Consider the following 17182-nt stretch of genomic DNA (forward strand, 5'->3'; position numbering starts at 1 on the left):
TAAAATCGGATTGTTTCTGGTGTGATAAGAGCAGCTGCAGGCTGTTCCTGGCCTGCCTCCCTGCCTGTGAAATAGGAAATATGAAATATGTAGAGGCCATGGGGCTCGGGCTGAGCAGCGCAGCCCAAGGCCATGAATGTTTGATGGCCGCGGCGGCGGGAGCATCTCCGGCTGTGCGGAGAGCCGGGCCAGGGGACAGAGCCCACCCCGGGGGCTGCCGGGGCCAGCGGGGGGCTCAGAGCCCCCCAGGGCACCGCTGGCCCTGCGCGCTCCTGGGCAGGTCGGGACGTGTCCCCAGCCCTGCCCGGCCTGCGGGACAGCGGACGGGAACTGAGGGCGCCTGGGGGGCTCATTCCCGGGGACATCGCCGGGAGCGGAGCGGGATCAGCCCCGGGAACGGGGGAGAGGAGTGGGGATCAGCCCCGGGAACGGGGGAGTGGAGCGGGATCAGCCCCGGGAACGGGGGAGAGCAGCGGGGATCAGACCCGGGAACGGGGAGAGGAGCGGGGATCAGCCCCGGGAACGGGAACGTGCTGAGGAGATGCGCTCGTTCTCGTTATCAATATCCTTATCAGCATTGTTGTGATTGTCCCTATCGCTGCCGTCATCGCTGTTGTTATCAGCACGGCCCCGCAGCCCCGTGACGAGGGCGACAAAGCCTCGCTGGCAGCGCCCCGAAGCTGCTCCTCAGGTTTGTGCCCCATTTGCGTCACCGATCGCATCCAAAAACAAAGGGAGAGGCCAAATCCCGGCGGATCAGGGGTGGGAAGGGCTTGGAGCTGCTGCGGGAGCGAGGGGCCGCGCCCACCGCAGCCAAAACAGCGCCAGTGCCAGCAGCGCCAGTGTCACCGGGGGACGGGGCAGGGAGGGCAGCGATGTCACTGCGGACGGGCAGGGACAGGACTGGGGGTCTGGAGAAGGGAACCGGTGCCACCGCTCCGTGTTGGGTTTATGTGGCAGCAGGGAGGGGTGGGGACAGCTCTGGTTCTGTGCTGGGCACATCTGCACACATCTGCACCTTGTACCGCGCACCTCTACACCCCGAACATCTCTGCACCTCTGCTCCTTGTACTGCAAAGCTCTGTGCCCACCCTCTGTGCACTGAACCTCTGCCACTGTAAACTCCGAACATCTGCATCTGTCCCTGAGTCCCGCACATCTGTCCCTCTGCCCCGAACACCTGATCCTGCCCCTGTGCCCCAAGAACAGCCGGCTGTCCCCTGTGCCCCCCAAACAGCCGGCTGTCCCCTGTGCCCCCCGAACACCCGGCTGTCCCCTGTACCCCAAGAACAGCCGGCTGTCCCGTGCCCCAAAAACAGCCGGCTCTCCCCTGTGCCCCAAGAACAGCCGGCTGTCCCCTGTGCCCCAAGAACACCCGGCTGTCCCCTGTGCCCCAGGAACAGCCGGCTGTCCCCTGTGCCCCAAGAACAGCCGGCTGTCCCCTGTGCCCCAAGAACAGCTGGCTGTCCCATGTGCCCCCCAAGAACAGCCGGCTGTCCCCTGTGCCCCAAGAACAGCTGGCTGTCCCCCGTGCCACTCAAACAGCCGGCTGTCCCCCGTGCCCCCCAAACAGCCGGCTGTCCCCTGTGCCCCCCGAACACCCGGCTGTCCCCCGTGCCCCTGCACGGCCCAGCACGGCCGCTGCGCCATCGGCCCCGCTCCCCGCACTGCCGCACGCTGGGGCCGGCCGCGCTCCGCCGGGCCCGTACCGCGGTACCTCTCTCCATCTCTCCCCTCTCTCCATCTCTCCCTGTCCCTCTCTCCCAGTTCCTCTCTCCCCGCTCCTTCTCCCGTTTCCCTTTCCCCTCCGTCCCTCCCGGCGCCTGCGCGCGGCGCGTCCGGGCGGATCCGGCGGAAGCGCCGGGCAGGTTCCGGGGCCGCGATGGCTCCGGACCCCTGGTGAGCGCCGGGCCGGGCCGGGCCGGGCCGGGGCTGGCACAGCACGGCACAGCACAGCAGGCCTCGCCACGACCCCTTCCCCCAGCGCCGCCTCTTCCCGCAGGCCGTGCACGACGCCATCCTCCGTCACCGGTTCCTCATCGTCCGCGCCAAGGAGCTGCGGTGCGGCGCAGAGCAGAGCCGGCCGGGGCTGGGGCCGGGAGCGGGCCGGGAGCGGGCCTGCCGGGGCTGCGGAGCGTGCGGAGCCTCCGGGGCCCGGCACGGGCGGGAGCGGGGCCGGGCGGGCCGGGCTGTGCGGGGTGTGCCTTCCCAAAGGCATCCCGGTGTGCGTGTGCCTGGGGTGCTGTGCCTTCCCAAAGGCATCCCGGTGTGCGTGTGCCTGGGGTGCTGTGCCTTCCCAAAGCCATCCCGGTGTGCGTGTGCCTGGGGTGCTTTGCCTTCCCCGGTCCTTTCCGATCCCGGTGTGCGTGTGCCTGGGGTGGTGTGCCTCCCCTTCCCGGGTCCTTTCCCATCCGGGTTTGCGTGTGTTTGGGGTGCTGTGCCTTCCCAAAGCCATCCGGGTGTCCGTGTGTTTGGGGTGCTGTGCCTTCCCTTCCCGGGTCCTTTCCCAAAGCCCATCCCAGGCTTTGGGGCTGTTGTGTCTTCCCCTCCCGAGGCTTGTACCGGCGGGTCCCAGCCCATCCCAGCTAATCCACCAGATCCCAGCCCACCCCGGCCGATCCCATCAGATCCCAGCCGATCCCATCCCCATCCCATCCCATCCCATCCCATTATCCCATCCCATCCCATCCCATCCCATCCCGTCCCATCCCATCCCGTCCCATCCCGGGCTCAGCCGCTGCTGTCCCCGCAGGCTGTCGCTGCTCGCCGCCGCTCGCCAGCTCGCCCAGGACATCGCCGAGAAGCTGCAGGAGCGGAACCGCTGCCAGCGGAGCGGGGAGAGCTCGGCCAAGGTGCCCTGGGCTGGGTGCGGTGTGCCGGCTGCGACGGCCCGGGAGGGCGGGATTCCCGGGATATGGGGCGGAATTCCCGGGATGCGGGGCGGAATTCCCGGGGTGCGGGGCGGAAATCCGGGGATACGGCGTGGAATTCCCGGAATGCCAGGTGGAATTCCGGGGATGCGGGACGGAATTCCCAGGGTGCGGGATCCGGGGATACGGGGTGGAATTCCCGGAATGCCAGGTGGAATTCCGGGGATGCGGGACGGAATTCCCAGGGTGCGGGGCGGAATTCCCGGGATGCGGTGCGGAATTCCCGGGATGCGGGGCGGAGGAAGAAGCGGATCGGGGCCGGGCTGTGTCGCTGCCGGCACCGCAGGGGAAGGTTGTGTTCCAGCTCCGGTGTCTGTCCCTTAAGGGATCTGTAAGGGGAAGGGGAAGGGAGTTTGGGAATGAGCAGCGGCTCCCCGGTGTCACCGCGGTTTGGGGTGAGCAGCGGTGAACCTGTGCGTGCGGCAGCGCTGCTTTTGGGAGGAGCTGCGGCCGTGCTGGGCACGCCCTGCTGCCTGCTCGGGCTGTCCCTGCGGGATGGAGCCGCTCCAGAGAGTCGGGGATGCTGGGATGGAGCTGTCCCAGAGGCTCAGGGATGCTGGGATGGAGCTGTCCCAGAGGCTGAGAGGCTCAGGGATGCTGGGATGGAGCTGTCCCAGAGGCTCAGGGATGCTGGGATGGAGCTGTCCCAGAGGCTGGGATTCTCAGGGATGCTGGGATGGAGCTGTCCCAGAGGCTCAGGGATGCTGGGATGGAGCTGTCCCAGAGGCTCAGGGATGCTGGGATGGAGCTGGTCCAGAGGCTCAGGGATGCTGGGATGGGGCTGTCCCAGGGGCTGGGACTCTCAGGGATGCTGGGATGGAGCTGGTCCAGGGGCTGGGACTCTCAGGGATGCTGGGATGCTCAGCAGCTGCTCTGTGCCCTCTCTGTGAACAGAGAGCAGATGTTCCTCCCCCAGGGCTGGCTGCTGCCTTTTGCAGTGGCTGCAGATCAGAGGGAATAGGAATCTTGCAGCCTTGTTTTAGCTGCATTTCTAACAAAACACAAGCCCAGAGTTAAACAGGAATGAGAAGCAGCAGTTGGAGCTCACCCAGGAATGTTGTGTTCTCCACATTTTCCCACTTCCTGTTTAAGAAATAAAATAAAGGTTTTCAGGAGGCTGCTTTCCCTGGGGCTCCAAGCCTCATCCTTTCCTTCAGGAGCAGCTTTGAGTCATTACCTGCTCCCTTGGCTGTTTTCAGGTGAAAATTGCTGTAAGCCCTTGAGTTGGTCATTTATAATAATTTCATAATTAAAGATGCAGTGCTTTTTCTCCCCCTCTCTGTGTCAGGGCTGTAATGCAGTGCACTGGGTCTGCTGGGCCACTCACTTTGCTGACAACTGTTCAAATCCAATGTCATTTTTGAAATGTTTCCTTGGAAGAAGTTCTGAGGAAGAGTGTGTAGGCTGTGCACAGTAATCAGTGCTGCTGAATGGCTGCCTCACTTCAGCAGGAGTTGAGAAGGGGTCTCAGAAACCCCAAATGAGTGGGATTTGAGCAGTATTTCTCTGGCTTTGGAGCGTTTGGAGGTGCAGATTCAATTCCTGCTTTCAGGACGGTGAAGTATCAGAATTGCACAGATACACCTCAACAACAGAAGACCAATAAAAAGATTGCTGCTCAATCTGTGTTTATAGAGGGCAAAGTTCTCTAGTGCCACCAGCGCCACCTCTGAGGAGCCCAAGCCCCAGTGAGACGTGGGGTTGGTGCTGTTTGGAGCTTTCTGGGGCTGGAACTCTCCGGGCTGGTGTTTTATGGAAACACTGCACGGGTGGCTGACTGCTCCATAAAATCATTTGTTCCATGCCCTGTGTTTTCCAGCTTGCTTTAATCCATTAACAGGTAAAGGGGAATATTTGGCAGTGCTTGATTCTACTCTAAACAAGGCTCCAGCAAGGAGAGAGGTGTTTCCATAACAGAAATGCCTGTTGAGAAACCCACGGCTGAGCAGTCGCGTGTCCTGCGCCTCCTGAGTGCTGTAATGCAGGGAAGTGTCTTTGTACAGTACTGGCCTTCTAGGGAGAATGTAAACAGGGTTTCATTTCTGTAGTATTGTGCAATTAGCACGGCTGACAAACTTCTTGCTTGTTGCTGAGCCAAAAATAGAGCACAAAATCTAAAATGGAAAAATAAACTGTGAGGAAGGATTTTCATCCAGCACTTACCATCTGTGAACTCTGCCCTGTTAAGCTGATCATAAAACTTCATTGTTTTCTTTTATTTTCTTTCTGCTTTTCTTCTGCCTTGGTTTTCTGTACAGGAGGGGAAATCTTTTGCTCTCTCACTGCAGTTTCTGCCAGGCTGCTGCCTTTGGTGACTTTTATGGCCGTGTCACCTTTGTGCTCTGTTGCTGTTCTGGGTCAGTCAAATGCAGCATTCTCCACCTGGAGCGGAGAACAAACGAAATTAATTACATTTAATTACCTGCTTGCAGAGCTGGAGGCCGCACAGAGGCTTCAGCACTCCCAAAATCTCTGATCCCCCGTGCTGGTTTGGATCTGCTGCCACGGTGGCATTGGGTGCTTTGGTCCAGGGGTGGATTCTGGCTGCCTCAGCCTGGCTGCATCTGCTCTCTGCTGTGCCTGGTGGTGTTTGAGAGCAAACCCCAGCCAGTCAGAGAGTTTCAGTCTCCTGGGGCTCTCCTGCTCCATCCCAGAGAGGTTCCATCTCTCAGGCCCTCCTGGTCCATCCCAGAGAGGTTCAGTCTCTCAGGCTCTCCTGCTCCAGCCCAGACAGGTTCCATCTCTCGGGCTCTGCTGCTCCATCCCCGAGAGTTTCAATCTCTCAGGCTCTCCTGTTCCATCCCAGACAGGTTCCATCTCTCGGGCTCTGCTGCTCCATCCCCGAGAGTTTCAATCTCTCAGGCTCTCCTGTTCCATCCCAGACAGGTTCCATCTCTCGGGCTCTGCTGCTCCATCCCCGAGAGTTTCAATCTCTCAGGCTCTCCTGTTCCATCCCAGACAGGTTCCATCTCTCGGGCTCTGCTGCTCCATCCCAGACAGGTTCTATTTCTCAGCCTCTGCTGCTCCATCCCAGAGAGTTTCAATCTCTCAGGCTCTCCTGCTCCATCCCAGACAGGTTCCATCTCTGCTGCTCCATCCCCGAGCACACAGGCAGGGCCTGGCAGCACTGCCCCTGCAGAGGGCTGCTGCTGCTGCTGCCTCTGTGTCTCCAGGAGAGCAGGGCTGAGAGTGAGAGCAGATTTTCCTCTCTCCAGCTCCCCGCAGAGCAGCTGGGGTTGCTGCCTGTTGTAAGCCACAGCTTGTAAACAAGAGGCACAGCAAGTCTTAATTAGGACAACTTGCATTGTTAATTGCAGTTTGAGTGGTTTTTTCTGCATAACTGGAATGAAAAGAAATAACATCTGAGGAGGAAAAACTCAGAGGATAATGTGAGTTTGAGTTGGGAAGGGGTGGGGGGAAAGCAGGAGGGTTCCTGCAAGCCTGGGGTTTGCTTGAAGCAGGGAAGGATGGCTGAATTCCATTTTTACTGAGAACACACATCTGGGGCTTGGGCAGGTCGGTGGTGAGAAAGGACTGGGAGTGCTGGGTGCTGCTGAGAAGGGAAATGGAACAATCTGGATTTCTCTGGGGTCTTAGGTTTCAAGTCTGGAGGAGTTCAGTGCAGGGAATGTGTGAACCTGTAGCAGCCTTCTCTCTGATCCTGGTAGCTGGGAAAGAAACCTGGTGGCAAAAGAAGCTGGTGCTTGTATTTTTACTGAAGATCAGAGGAATGAGCTGGAAATTTATCTGGAAAATATTAAAATGTGCTGAAATGTTTTGCCCATATAAAGAAGTGTGTTTATAAAGACTTGAAAGACAGCTTTCCATATCCATCAGCATTAATGCCTCAGAGTTGTGTTTGTGAAACTGTGCCATTGTTTTGTAAGCAGTGACTCCTGGCTCTGAGCGGGCTCTCTGGGCTTGCTGGAGCCCTTCACACCTTTGCAGTGAAAATTAAATATATATATACATGAAATGTCATGCAGATCTGACAGGGCAGCCAGTGACAATGTCTGTGTTCCCCCAGGTCAACGTGGCCATCAGGTCCTCGCTGCAGAGCCTCAGGGAGAAGATTGAGCAGCTGAGGGAGCAGCTGCTGCGGGCGGTGTCCACACGGCAGATGTATCTGTGCCCAGCAGCCCTGCCCCTGGGGCACCTGGAAAACGTGCTGGGAAAATGTGCTGTGGAAATGTGCTGTGCAAAATGTGCTGTAAAAACGTGCTGTGCAGAGTGTGCTGTGCAAAATGCGCTCTAAAAATGTGCTGTGCAGAGTGTGCTGTGCAAAATAGTGTTGTGCAAAGTGTGCTGTGGAAATGTGCTGTGCAAAATGTGCTGTAAAAACGTGCTGTGCAGAGTGTGCTGTGGAAATGTGCTGTAAAAATGTGGTGTTCACAATGTGCTGTGCAGAATGTGCTGTAAAAAACGTGGTGTTCACAATGTGCTGTGAAGAATGTGCTGTGCAAAGTGTGCTGTGTAAAGTGTGCTGTGCAGAATGTGCTGTTCAGAGTGTGCTGTGCAGGATGTGCTGTGCTGAATGTTCTGTGAAAATGTGCTGTGCAGGATGTGCTGTGCAGAGTGTGCTGTGCTGAATGTGCTGTGCAGAATGTGCTGTAAAAATGTGCTGTGCAGAGTGTGCTGTTCAGAGTGTGCTGTTCATAGTGTGCTGTGCAGGATGTGCTGTGCAGAGTGTGCTGTGCAGAGTGTGCTGTAAAAATGTGCTGTGCAGGATGTGCTGTGCAGAGTGTGCTGTGCAGAACGTGCTCTCAGCCCCTGCCACACGCACAATGTGCTGTGAAGAATGTGCTGTGCAAAGTGTGCTGTGTAAAGTGTGCTGTGCAGAATGTGCTGTTCAGAGTGTGCTGTGCAGGATGTGCTGTGCTGAATGTTCTGTGAAAATGTGCTGTGCAGGATGTGCTGTGCAGAGTGTGCTGTGCAGAACGTGCTCTCAGCCCCTGCCACACGCTCTGGGTTCCCCTCGTTCCCTCTGCAGGACACTTGCTCTCCAGAAGGTTCTCTGTGCTGCTGTTGTTACTGTCAGGGCAGCTGCAGGCCAGGAAGGGCTGAGCACACTGGGCTGCTGGGACAGAGCCTGGCTCTGGTCACCTCTGTGTCCCCAGCCTTGCCTATGGCTGAGAGCAGCTTAAGCAGAGGTCTCAGAGCTCAGAGCTGCCTGTGCTGTGCAGACACTGCTGTGAAGCAGGGTCACTTGGCCAGCACTAACTGCCCAGTGCATTTTCCTCTGCCATTTTCTCTTGGCCAAGCCTTGCTAAAAGCAAGGAGGAAGCTTTGTCCAGGCTGGGGTATCCTGGCTTTGGCTTTAAGACACAGCAGCCCTGCAGCTGCAGATTGATCAAAATGCTGCAGAACACACCTTGGGAAGAAATCAGGTTTTCTGCTGGGAGTGTTATCTACCCCATGGCTAGACTGGGAGATGCTGGAAGAGTCAGGTTGGAGGGTCACAGGGATGTCCATCTCCCTAAGGTATCCAGGAGCAGTCTGGTTTGAGGGAGGGGTGTTTAATTTCAGCCTGGCACAGCAGAAATCCCTCCTGAGCCTGAGTGCTGTGCTGGTGGCCAGGGCTGGAGCTGCTGCTTGGGCAGGCAGATGCTGCTGCTGTGGCAGAAAACACACACAAACCAGTTCAGCCAGTGCTGAACCCACTCAGCAGCACTTGGGAGAGAGTTCAAGTCCCTCAGGGTGTCCCCAGGGTTGGTTTGGAGATGTCCCCAGAGCTCCCCTGTGGGCACACTGCTCTGCAGAGGCACGGTGTGATTGTTCCTCTGCTCTCCAGGGGCTCTCGGGTGCTCTGCTCAGAACTGCAGCTGGAAACAGATGCTCAAAGGAAAATTTTGGTTTTTCTCTGATCCCTTGGCTGGCAGCTGCTCCCCTGGTCTGTGTGAGGAGCCTGCAGTGAAGTGAGATGAGAAATACCCTGCTGATTTTAAAGGCTCTGTTCTGCTTGGCCTGCCCTGGTGGTGACAGAGTAATTTGGAGTTCTTTTAAGAAATCTCATCCTTCCCTGAGCTTAACCTGTGCAGTACTGTTACACTGTCAGTGTTAGAGACCAAAAATAAACAGAAAATGACTTGGCTTGGATTTTGGAGGGGAAATGCTATTCTTTCTGCTAATTTGGCAGTAAATGTCCTTCCAGTTCTCTAATTACTTTGAGATGATGACATAAAGATCATTCTGTGGCCACTGTATGAAACCTTTTGTTTCAGGTATGTAAAGAGCAGAAACACATTTAGAATAACAGCAGGTTTCATTCAGAAAAACGTGACCAATCCTCTTAGGTCTTGGAGCCTTTTTTTGAGTTAAAATCGTTAATTTTGATGATCAGGAAGTCTGATTTATTTTATGAATGTATAACAAGTATTATTTTATGAAATGAAATGAAAGCTTCTTCGTGTTTCTGAGTTTGGTCCTTAACCCAGAGCCATCAGCACACAGCTGGAGGGGGACAGGAGGCAGAACTTGGTGGATGAGCTCCTGACCCGGCACAGACAGCTGGAGGCATCCTACAGGAATGAAGGCCCAGAGCCAGACATGAGCAGGTATGGCCCTGTCCCCTGCAGGTACCCAGGGCAGTCATCTGCTTAGAAATGAGTGGTTTTGTCAGGGACTGCACATTCCTGGCAGCTCTCTTCATGCCTGGAGAGGCTCCTGGAGCAGAGGCTGGGCAGAGTTAAAGGAATAAAGTTTATTAAATTTATTAAAAGGCCTCAAAGGATCCACCTTAGGCAGTGCAAGAGCCCAGCCAGGGCTGCACCCAAAATGGACCCAGCATGGACTCAGAGTCACGAGTTTTCACACTTTTATCAGTTTCGGTCCATTCCCACCTTGGGTTCACTGTCCAATTGCAGCTCCAGGGGATGCAGTCCCACCCTCCCAGGCTGCTCTCCTCCATCCCCTGTGGTTTGCACTTTTTGGGGCTGAAGCTGCAGTGGTGTCCTTGGTTCTGGGGCTGGAAAAGGATTGTTCTGTGTGCCTGAGCTGTGAGGAGAGCTGCTGACACTTGGTATGGAGCTCAGAGTTCTGTACCAGTGCAGTGCAGAGCCTGGGAAATGGGAAAGATGAAAACTTAAGGCAGACAGGAGTAAAATACCAAAATCCCTTGATAATTTCAGGCCCCATTAGAAATGATTAGGGAATCCAGTATTTTCCAGCAGAAGATAACATCAGAGAGTATTTATTTGCTGGTGCTGCAAGGCTTGATGTTTTATAGTTCTCTTTTAACTTCTTTTATTAAAAATGGATAAAACTATGCCAAATATTCCATCTGGTGAATTCCCAACCCCTTCCATGGTCTCCCTTGTGGGTCTGGTTTTCAGGGGTGCAGGCAGAGGCACCTCAGGGCCTGAATCTTGTGCCAGGAAATCCAGCTTTGCTCTCTTGCCTGAGCCTGGGCTGGGAGTGGGTCTGTAGGGAAGGGGCTTGGAAGGAATTTGGAGGGATCTCAGAGGAATCCTGGAAGGATCCCGGCAGGTCCTGGCAGGAGCTGGTGTCAGGCACGGAGCCCCGGGCTCTGGAGGGCTCAGCTGCCGTTCCCAGCTCGGGGTCCCTCTGCTGTCCTGGCAGATCCCGGCCCAGCTTTGGGATTCTGGAGGTGGCAGAGCCACCCTGGAATGTGCCTGGAGCTGACATAAGCTTTGCCGTGCATTAGAACAATCAGAACCTGGGGTTTGATGGGCTGAGCGCTGACACTTGCCTGCCTTGTGCTGCTTTTCCATGTCTAATCCAGCCCTGCTGTGACAGCCACGGTGCCCAGGCTGCTCCTGCCAGCAGCCCTTCCTTTCATTAACCTTCCTGCACCACTGATCACATATTTATTGTCCAGGGCCTGGGGCTGGGGCTTTGCCCTGGAATTAAGCTGCTTTCCGTCTGGTCAGCCCTCGGTGAGTTGCACATCCCGTGGGAGCTGCTCTGAAGCTGTTTCTGGGCTGCAGGGCTGTGCTTTAATGCTCTCAGGGCTGATCCCAAGTGACAACTGCTGCAGGACGCTCCCTGCCTGGGGACAGCACTCCTGCCCCTTCCGGCCCCAATTAAGGTGCCGCTGGAATTCCCAGGGAAAGGCTGGGCTCTTTGCGTGCCCCCCTGGAGCAGGGCCGGCTGCACTTCCTTCAGTGGGGCTTTAATGACAATTCCAGTGTCTTCTGCCCCTTTTCCTCCCTGGGAGAAGCTGTGCAGGCTGTCAGAGCAGGGGATGCAGTGGGGCAGAATTCCCAGGCTCTCACTCCATTCCAAGGGCAGGAGAGCAGCCAGGAGTGGTGACTTTGTGGGGTCTCACAGGTCAAACTTTCAGAATATTTAAACATTTGTGGAGACAGAGGAATGGGAATATTCCCACTCCTGTCTGACCAGTCTCAGGCTGCAGAAGTCCATGTCAGTCACCAGAGAATCAATAATTTACCTGCCCTTCTTGGTGTCTCTTGGAATTCCTCAAAAATAGAGACAGCTTCTGGTGCCTGTGGGACACAGAATCCCTTCAGTAGGAGCTACCCTGGTACATTTTAGAGGAGTCCATAATCTTCTTTCTCTTCAGTGTGGGTCACCATTTTTCCTGGTTGAACTCTTCCTGACAGATGGAATGTATTTCAGCCTGGATCCAAACAGGGATTTTACCTGATGCCAAAAAGGCCTCAGTCCATGAGTGCCCAGCTTCAGGTGTCAAATGCTTTGGGAATCTGGCTCTTGCTTGTGGGGGCCAAATAAGAAAAGAAGGAAATAAGATCAACAGGAGGTTTTCAGGTGCTTCTGAAAGCCCTTCCTGGTGTCCTTCCTCCCTCCCTCCCAGTTCTGCTGGAGCCTCATCCTGGCATGGGATGGGCTCAGCTCTGGGATTTGCCCACCCAGGAGAGCCCCTGAGTGCCAGGACCAGCTCTGGGGCTGTCCAGGGTCACAGTGGCTCTGTGGTCAGGGCTGCCCAAATATAGAAAATTTGTACAGATTTTTTTCCCCCCAAATTTCTATATTTATATAGAAAATTGTTTTATTTATTAGCTTGGAGCTTCCTAAAAATACAGTGTGAGCACTGTAAGTTAGAGAATGCCCCAGTCCTGCAGCTCCCCTGTGGAGAGTGACCTGTGAAGCCAGGCTGGGGTGCCCTGGGTGCTTCAAAGAGCCCCTCTGTAGCTCAGGGAATGTTCAAGTGATCATCCACCCAACTGTCTTATGACCCAGGTTTTGTTTAGGACTCAGTCTTGCAGAGCCCTAAGCCTCGATGTGTGGCCTTGGCCTAAAGTAGGTGCTGCTTGAGTAATCCAAGTTACTTGGGAGGTGTTCTCAGGATTGTCAGTGAAACAAAAGAGAAGCCCTCCCTCGTTAGGCAGGGACAGAGCTCCCTGGTTTTAAACCCCATCACCTTTTGTGCTCGGGCCATCGCTGAGCCCTGTAATTAGTTAAATCTGCTCCCCTCATCAAAAGCCATCCCCACGCTGCAGTGCTCTGTGAGGCTCCCCAGATTTGCCTGATTAACTTGGCTAATTGGATAAGCTTTAATCTTCACACCAGCCAGGCGAGGCAGGGCAGGATCAGGAGGAAGTGGAAGGTGGTTCCCAAACATGTCACAAAGATTATGGTGCCCAGCACAGTGCTTGGCATGACCCAGCCTCCAGGAACGGGGCAGAACCACAAATTATTCCAAATTTGCTTGCCTTGGCGGTTTTTTAACAGGCAGGAGTAGCTGTGCTCATTTTAGCAAGCAGAGAGCTCTCTGTTCCCTGTGCAGAGTTAAACAGCTCTGTCAGATGTTGTCACCCTGGGTTTGTTTCCTAGCTGAGGTGAATTGGGTGAGCTGCAGTGTGTCTCCATCTGTAGCTTCTGTCGTGGTCACAGACCTGGTGCCACTTGTGGGCCTGGGGGATAAAAGAGCACATTTGATCCCCCTGAGCAGGGAGGAAAGCTGGGTGATGTGGAAAACTGCATTCCAGGTGTGTGTCACTTTGATCAATCCTGATGGCCAGCCTCGACAGATACCTGGAAATTTAATTGCCAGCCTCCATAGACACCTGGAAATTTAATTGCCAGCCTCCATAGGTACCTGGAAATTTAATTGCCAGCCTCCATAGGTACCTGGAAATGTAATTGCCAGCCTCGAGAGGTACCTGGCAATGGAATGGGGTGCAGGGCTGGGATGCAGAGGAACCCCAGCTCCTCTCTGGTGCTGCCCTGGACACGGCACAGCAGGGCTGGCTCTGCTGTGGAGTTCAGCGTCTCTGGGCTGGATAAGGGAGATGCTGAGATTTAGAAAAAGTGCTTTTTAACCACTTTTATTAAAAGGAGTTTTTTTTTTATTTTTCTATTTTTTAGTATTTTTTTCTATTTTTTCTAAATTTTCCTATTTTTTCTCTTTTTCCCTCCTCTTTTCTATGTTTTTCTATTCTTCTCTTTTTTCCTAATTTTTTTCCTATTTTTTTCCTATTATTTTTCTATTTTTCCTATTATTTTTTTTCTATTTTCTTCTATTTTTTCCTTTTTTTCTTCCTTTTTTTCTCCTTATTTTTTCCTTTTTTAGTTTTCTTATATTTTTTCTATTTTTTAAATATTTTTTCTAATTTTTCCTATTTTTTCTCTTTTCCCCCCTCTTTTCTATGTTTTTCTATTTTTCTCTTTTTTCCTATTATTTTTCTATTTTTTCCTATTATTTTTTCTATTTTTTCTTTATTTTTTCTATTTTCTTCTATTTTTCCTTTTTTTCTTCCTTTTTTCTCCTTATTTTTCCTATTTCTTCTCTATCCTTTCCTAATTTTTTTCTCTTTTTTCTTTATTTTTTCTATTTTCTTCTATTTTTTTCTTCTTTTTTTCCCCTCCTTATTTTTTCCTATTTCTTTTCTATCCTTTCCTATTTTTCTCTATTTTTTCTTTATTTTTTCTATTTTCTTCTATTTTTCCTTTTTTTCTTCCTTTTTTCTCCTTATTTTTCCTATTTCTTCTCTATCCTTTCCTAATTTTTTTCTCTTTTTTCTTTATTTTTTCTATTTTCTTCTATTTTTCCTTTTTTTCTTCCTTTTTTCCCTCCTTATTTTTTCCTATTTCTTTTCTATCCTTTCCTATTTTTTTCTCTATTTTTTCTTTATTTGTTCTATTTTCATCTATTTTTTTCTCTATGTTTTCTTTATTTTTTCTATTTTCTTCTATTTTTTCCCTTTTTTCTTCCTTTTTTTCTCCTTATTTTTTCCTTTTTTTCTTCTCCTTATTTTTTCCTTTTTTCTTCCTTTTTTTTCTCCTTATTTTTCCCTTTTTTTCTTCTCCTTATTTTTTCCTTTTTTCTTCCTTTTTTTTCTCCTTATTTTCTCCCGTTTTCTTCCTTTTTTTTCTCCTTATTTTTTCCTTTTTTTCTTCCTTTTTTTTCTCCTTATTTTTTCCTTCCCTTTTTTTTTCCTCCTTATTTTTTCCTATTTCTTTTCTATCCTTTCCTATTTTTCTCTATTTTTTCTTTATTTTTTCTATTTTCTTCTATTTTTTCCTTTTTTCTTCCTTTTTCCCTCCTTATTTTTTCCTATTTCTTTTCTATCCTTCCCTATTTTCCCCCCTATTTTCCCCCTATTTTTCCCATTAATTTTTTTCTGCCTGCTGCGCGCTGGTTCCGCGGCAGCGCTGCTCCAGCCCGCGGCCAGGAGATGTCCCCAGCGGCCCGGGGGTGCTGCAGGAGCCCCGGCCGGGCCGGGCGGGCTCGGAGCCCCCTGCCCTGTGCCCAGCGAGCTCCTGCCGGCATGGGGCACAGGCGGCCACGGCGAGGTCAGAGCAGCGCCGTAAAAACTCAATTAAAAAACCCAGAACGGCTGCAGCGTTCTCATTTAGGGCTTGGTGGAGCTGGAATCGTGGAGAGCCTGGGAGAGCCTAAAACCCCTCTCGTGTCTTCTGTCTGGGGAAGTGCTTTGGGGAAGAGCAGGGAGAAGGTGAAATGGGGATGAAATACAGAGTTGAAAGAAAGGAAAGCAGAAAGCAAAAGCTCCAACCTGTGACCATCTGGGGGAAGCAGCCTTAGCATGCCTCCCCCAAACCTGAGCTGCACTTCTGGGGTCAGGGACTCTCAGTCTGTTGTGAGGTTTGTCCTGGAGGAGCTGGAAGGCAGAAAGCAGAAATCTGCTACTGAGGAAATACTTGAGTGGGGTTTCATTTTACTGCTTGGATTTATGTGCCCTGGATGTGGAAATCTTGTTTTCTGTGGTCACCAGGGAAGTGTCTGTAATGTGAACAATCTCAAGTCATAATTCTTTGGAAAGAAATCCCATTATTTAATTACTCTTTCATTTAGGAGTGTGTGCTCCTGGCTTCTCGTTCGGGTTGATGCCAGACTAGGAAGTGCAGGAAGGGAGCTGTGTCCATCTGCAGTTCTCAAAATTCAGGAATGTTCCTGGTGAGGTGTGGTCAGCATTGCAGGGAGTTCAGTCTCATCTGATTTGCAGCTCTGTTAACAAGTGGATCCTTTTGCTGTTTGAGGTGTAACAGTACTTTTATGAGCTTTGATCACATAGCAAATCCAGGAATAACGCGTATTCCCAGGAATGCTGTGTGCTCTACATGCAAACAGCATTTTATATGGATTTATTATACAATCTGTGGTTATTTATACAGTCTGTTTATCCCTGTGAGACGAGTTCCGTCCTCCCTTACCACCTCCAGCCTGTGAGGTGGGTCTTTATCCCTGTGAGACGAATTCTGTTCTCCCTTACCACCTCCAGCCTGTGAGGTGGGTTTGTTTTTGGGGGTTGGTCCCTGCTGGGGCTGCACAGAGCCCGGGGTGCTGCTGCGTGCCAGGGGCAGGGCACACAGCAGGGGTGGCAGTCACTCACTGGCACTCTTTGCAGATCCAGCCTCATGGCAGGAGGGGCCACACGAGGCCTCGCCAACCCCTGGCTCTTGGAGGAATCGGAGGAGACCCGAGGACTTGGCTTTGATGAGCTCAGGCAGCAGCAGAGGAGGATCATTGAAGGTACAGGAGCCTTGCTGGTTGTTTTGAGCATCTCTGGCACTCGGGAGAGGAGCTTTTATTTGAACCTCAATGCACCAACCTGTGCTGAAGTTTTATTCTTCACTGAAGCTCCAGGCAGCTGCTTTCTGTGTTTGCAGGAGCAGCATTGTGCTTGCAATGTTCTTACCTGGGTGCGACCTCTTAAATTAAATTTTGGAAGTCCTGATTTTGCCCCTGTTCATGGTTTTGGTGTGATGCATAACTGTAGGGGTCTTGCTGGGTGCATTAAAGGTCTTGTTGAACTGGAACAAGGTAAGAACTCATCCAAAAAGGGTCTTCATTTTGGCCCTCTAGCCCCATAAGGAGTCTCTGACTTTGGGCGTGTTGGGAAGGCTCAGCCTGGGGAGGTCAGCTGGTTGATGAGGTCGTTCCCAGGCCATTCTAGTGCTGGAAGTGATGCCATGAAATCAGTCTGCAGGAAAATCCTGCTCCCCTCTGCCTGGGCACGACGGGTGTGCAGCTCAGGAGAATGCCTGGATGGTCCAGGAGGGGCCTCAGCTGCGTTTTAATTACTTTATAGGTAATTAAAGTGAGGCTGAAGGAGGCTGCTGCAGTGGAGGGTGTCCTGGGCACCCCCTTGGCTGTCACTGCTGTGCCCTGGGCACTGCCCCTCTGCAGCTCCTCCTGTGCCAGCCTGGCAGCTCAGGGCAGGGAGAGCTGCACGTTTTGGCTGAGGGGCTCTGTGGGATGTGCTCCTTCCCCCAGGAGCTGTGCAGAGCTCCGGGAGCACAGCACCCTGTCCCTGCCCTGCTCCCCTCAGCTCTCCCCACCCTCTGCTTAAAAAAATCTCTTTGAATTCTTTGGTGTTTGCATCACCTGTTTTCTTTTATTCATGTTAAAAGTTGCTTGGAAAATTTAAAAAGGCTAATCTGGAGCTCGCTGTCTGTGCCAGAAAATCCCCTGCATTTATGATTGAGTAACAGCTAAATGTTAAATTCTTGGTAGGTAATTAAAGTGAGGCTCTGCTGCAATGGAGGGTGTCCTGGGCACCCCCTTTGGCCGTCACTGCTGTGCCCTGGGCACTGCCCCTCTGCAGCTCCTCCTGTGCCAGCCTGGCAGCTCAGGGCAGGGAGAGCTGCACGTTTTGGCTGAGGGGCTCTGTGGGATGTGCTCCTTCCCCCAGGAGCTGTGCAGAGCTCCGGGAGCACAGCACCCTGTCCCTGCCCTGCTCCCCTCAGCTCTCCCCACCCTCTGCTTAAAAAAATCTCTTTGAATTCTTTGGTGTTTGCATCACCTGTTTTCTTTTATTCATGTTAAAAGTTGCTTGGAAAATTTAAAA

The 17182-nt window shown here is 52.7% G+C and overlaps 1 protein-coding gene across 2 annotated transcripts in view; it reads left to right on the forward strand.

The window, feature by feature from the left end:
* Positions 1-1839: 1839 nt before the first annotated feature.
* Positions 1840-17182, forward strand: part of STX8 (syntaxin 8) — a 102382-nt gene continuing 87039 nt past the window's right edge. For both annotated transcript variants that reach the window (XM_041405206.1, XM_041405205.1), the window contains exons 1-5: positions 1840-1899; positions 2753-2852; positions 6958-7052; positions 9374-9484; positions 15740-15864. In XM_041405206.1, the coding sequence (XP_041261140.1) occupies positions 1883-1899; positions 2753-2852; positions 6958-7052; positions 9374-9484; positions 15740-15864 (448 nt within the window). In that variant the 5' untranslated portion in view covers positions 1840-1882. The remainder of the gene's footprint in view (positions 1900-2752; positions 2853-6957; positions 7053-9373; positions 9485-15739; positions 15865-17182) is intronic.

The sequence above is a fragment of the Onychostruthus taczanowskii genome, unplaced genomic scaffold (genome assembly GCF_017590055.1).
Source record: "Onychostruthus taczanowskii isolate IOZ18803 unplaced genomic scaffold, ASM1759005v1 scaffold226, whole genome shotgun sequence".
NCBI lineage: Eukaryota > Metazoa > Chordata > Aves > Passeriformes > Passeridae > Onychostruthus > Onychostruthus taczanowskii.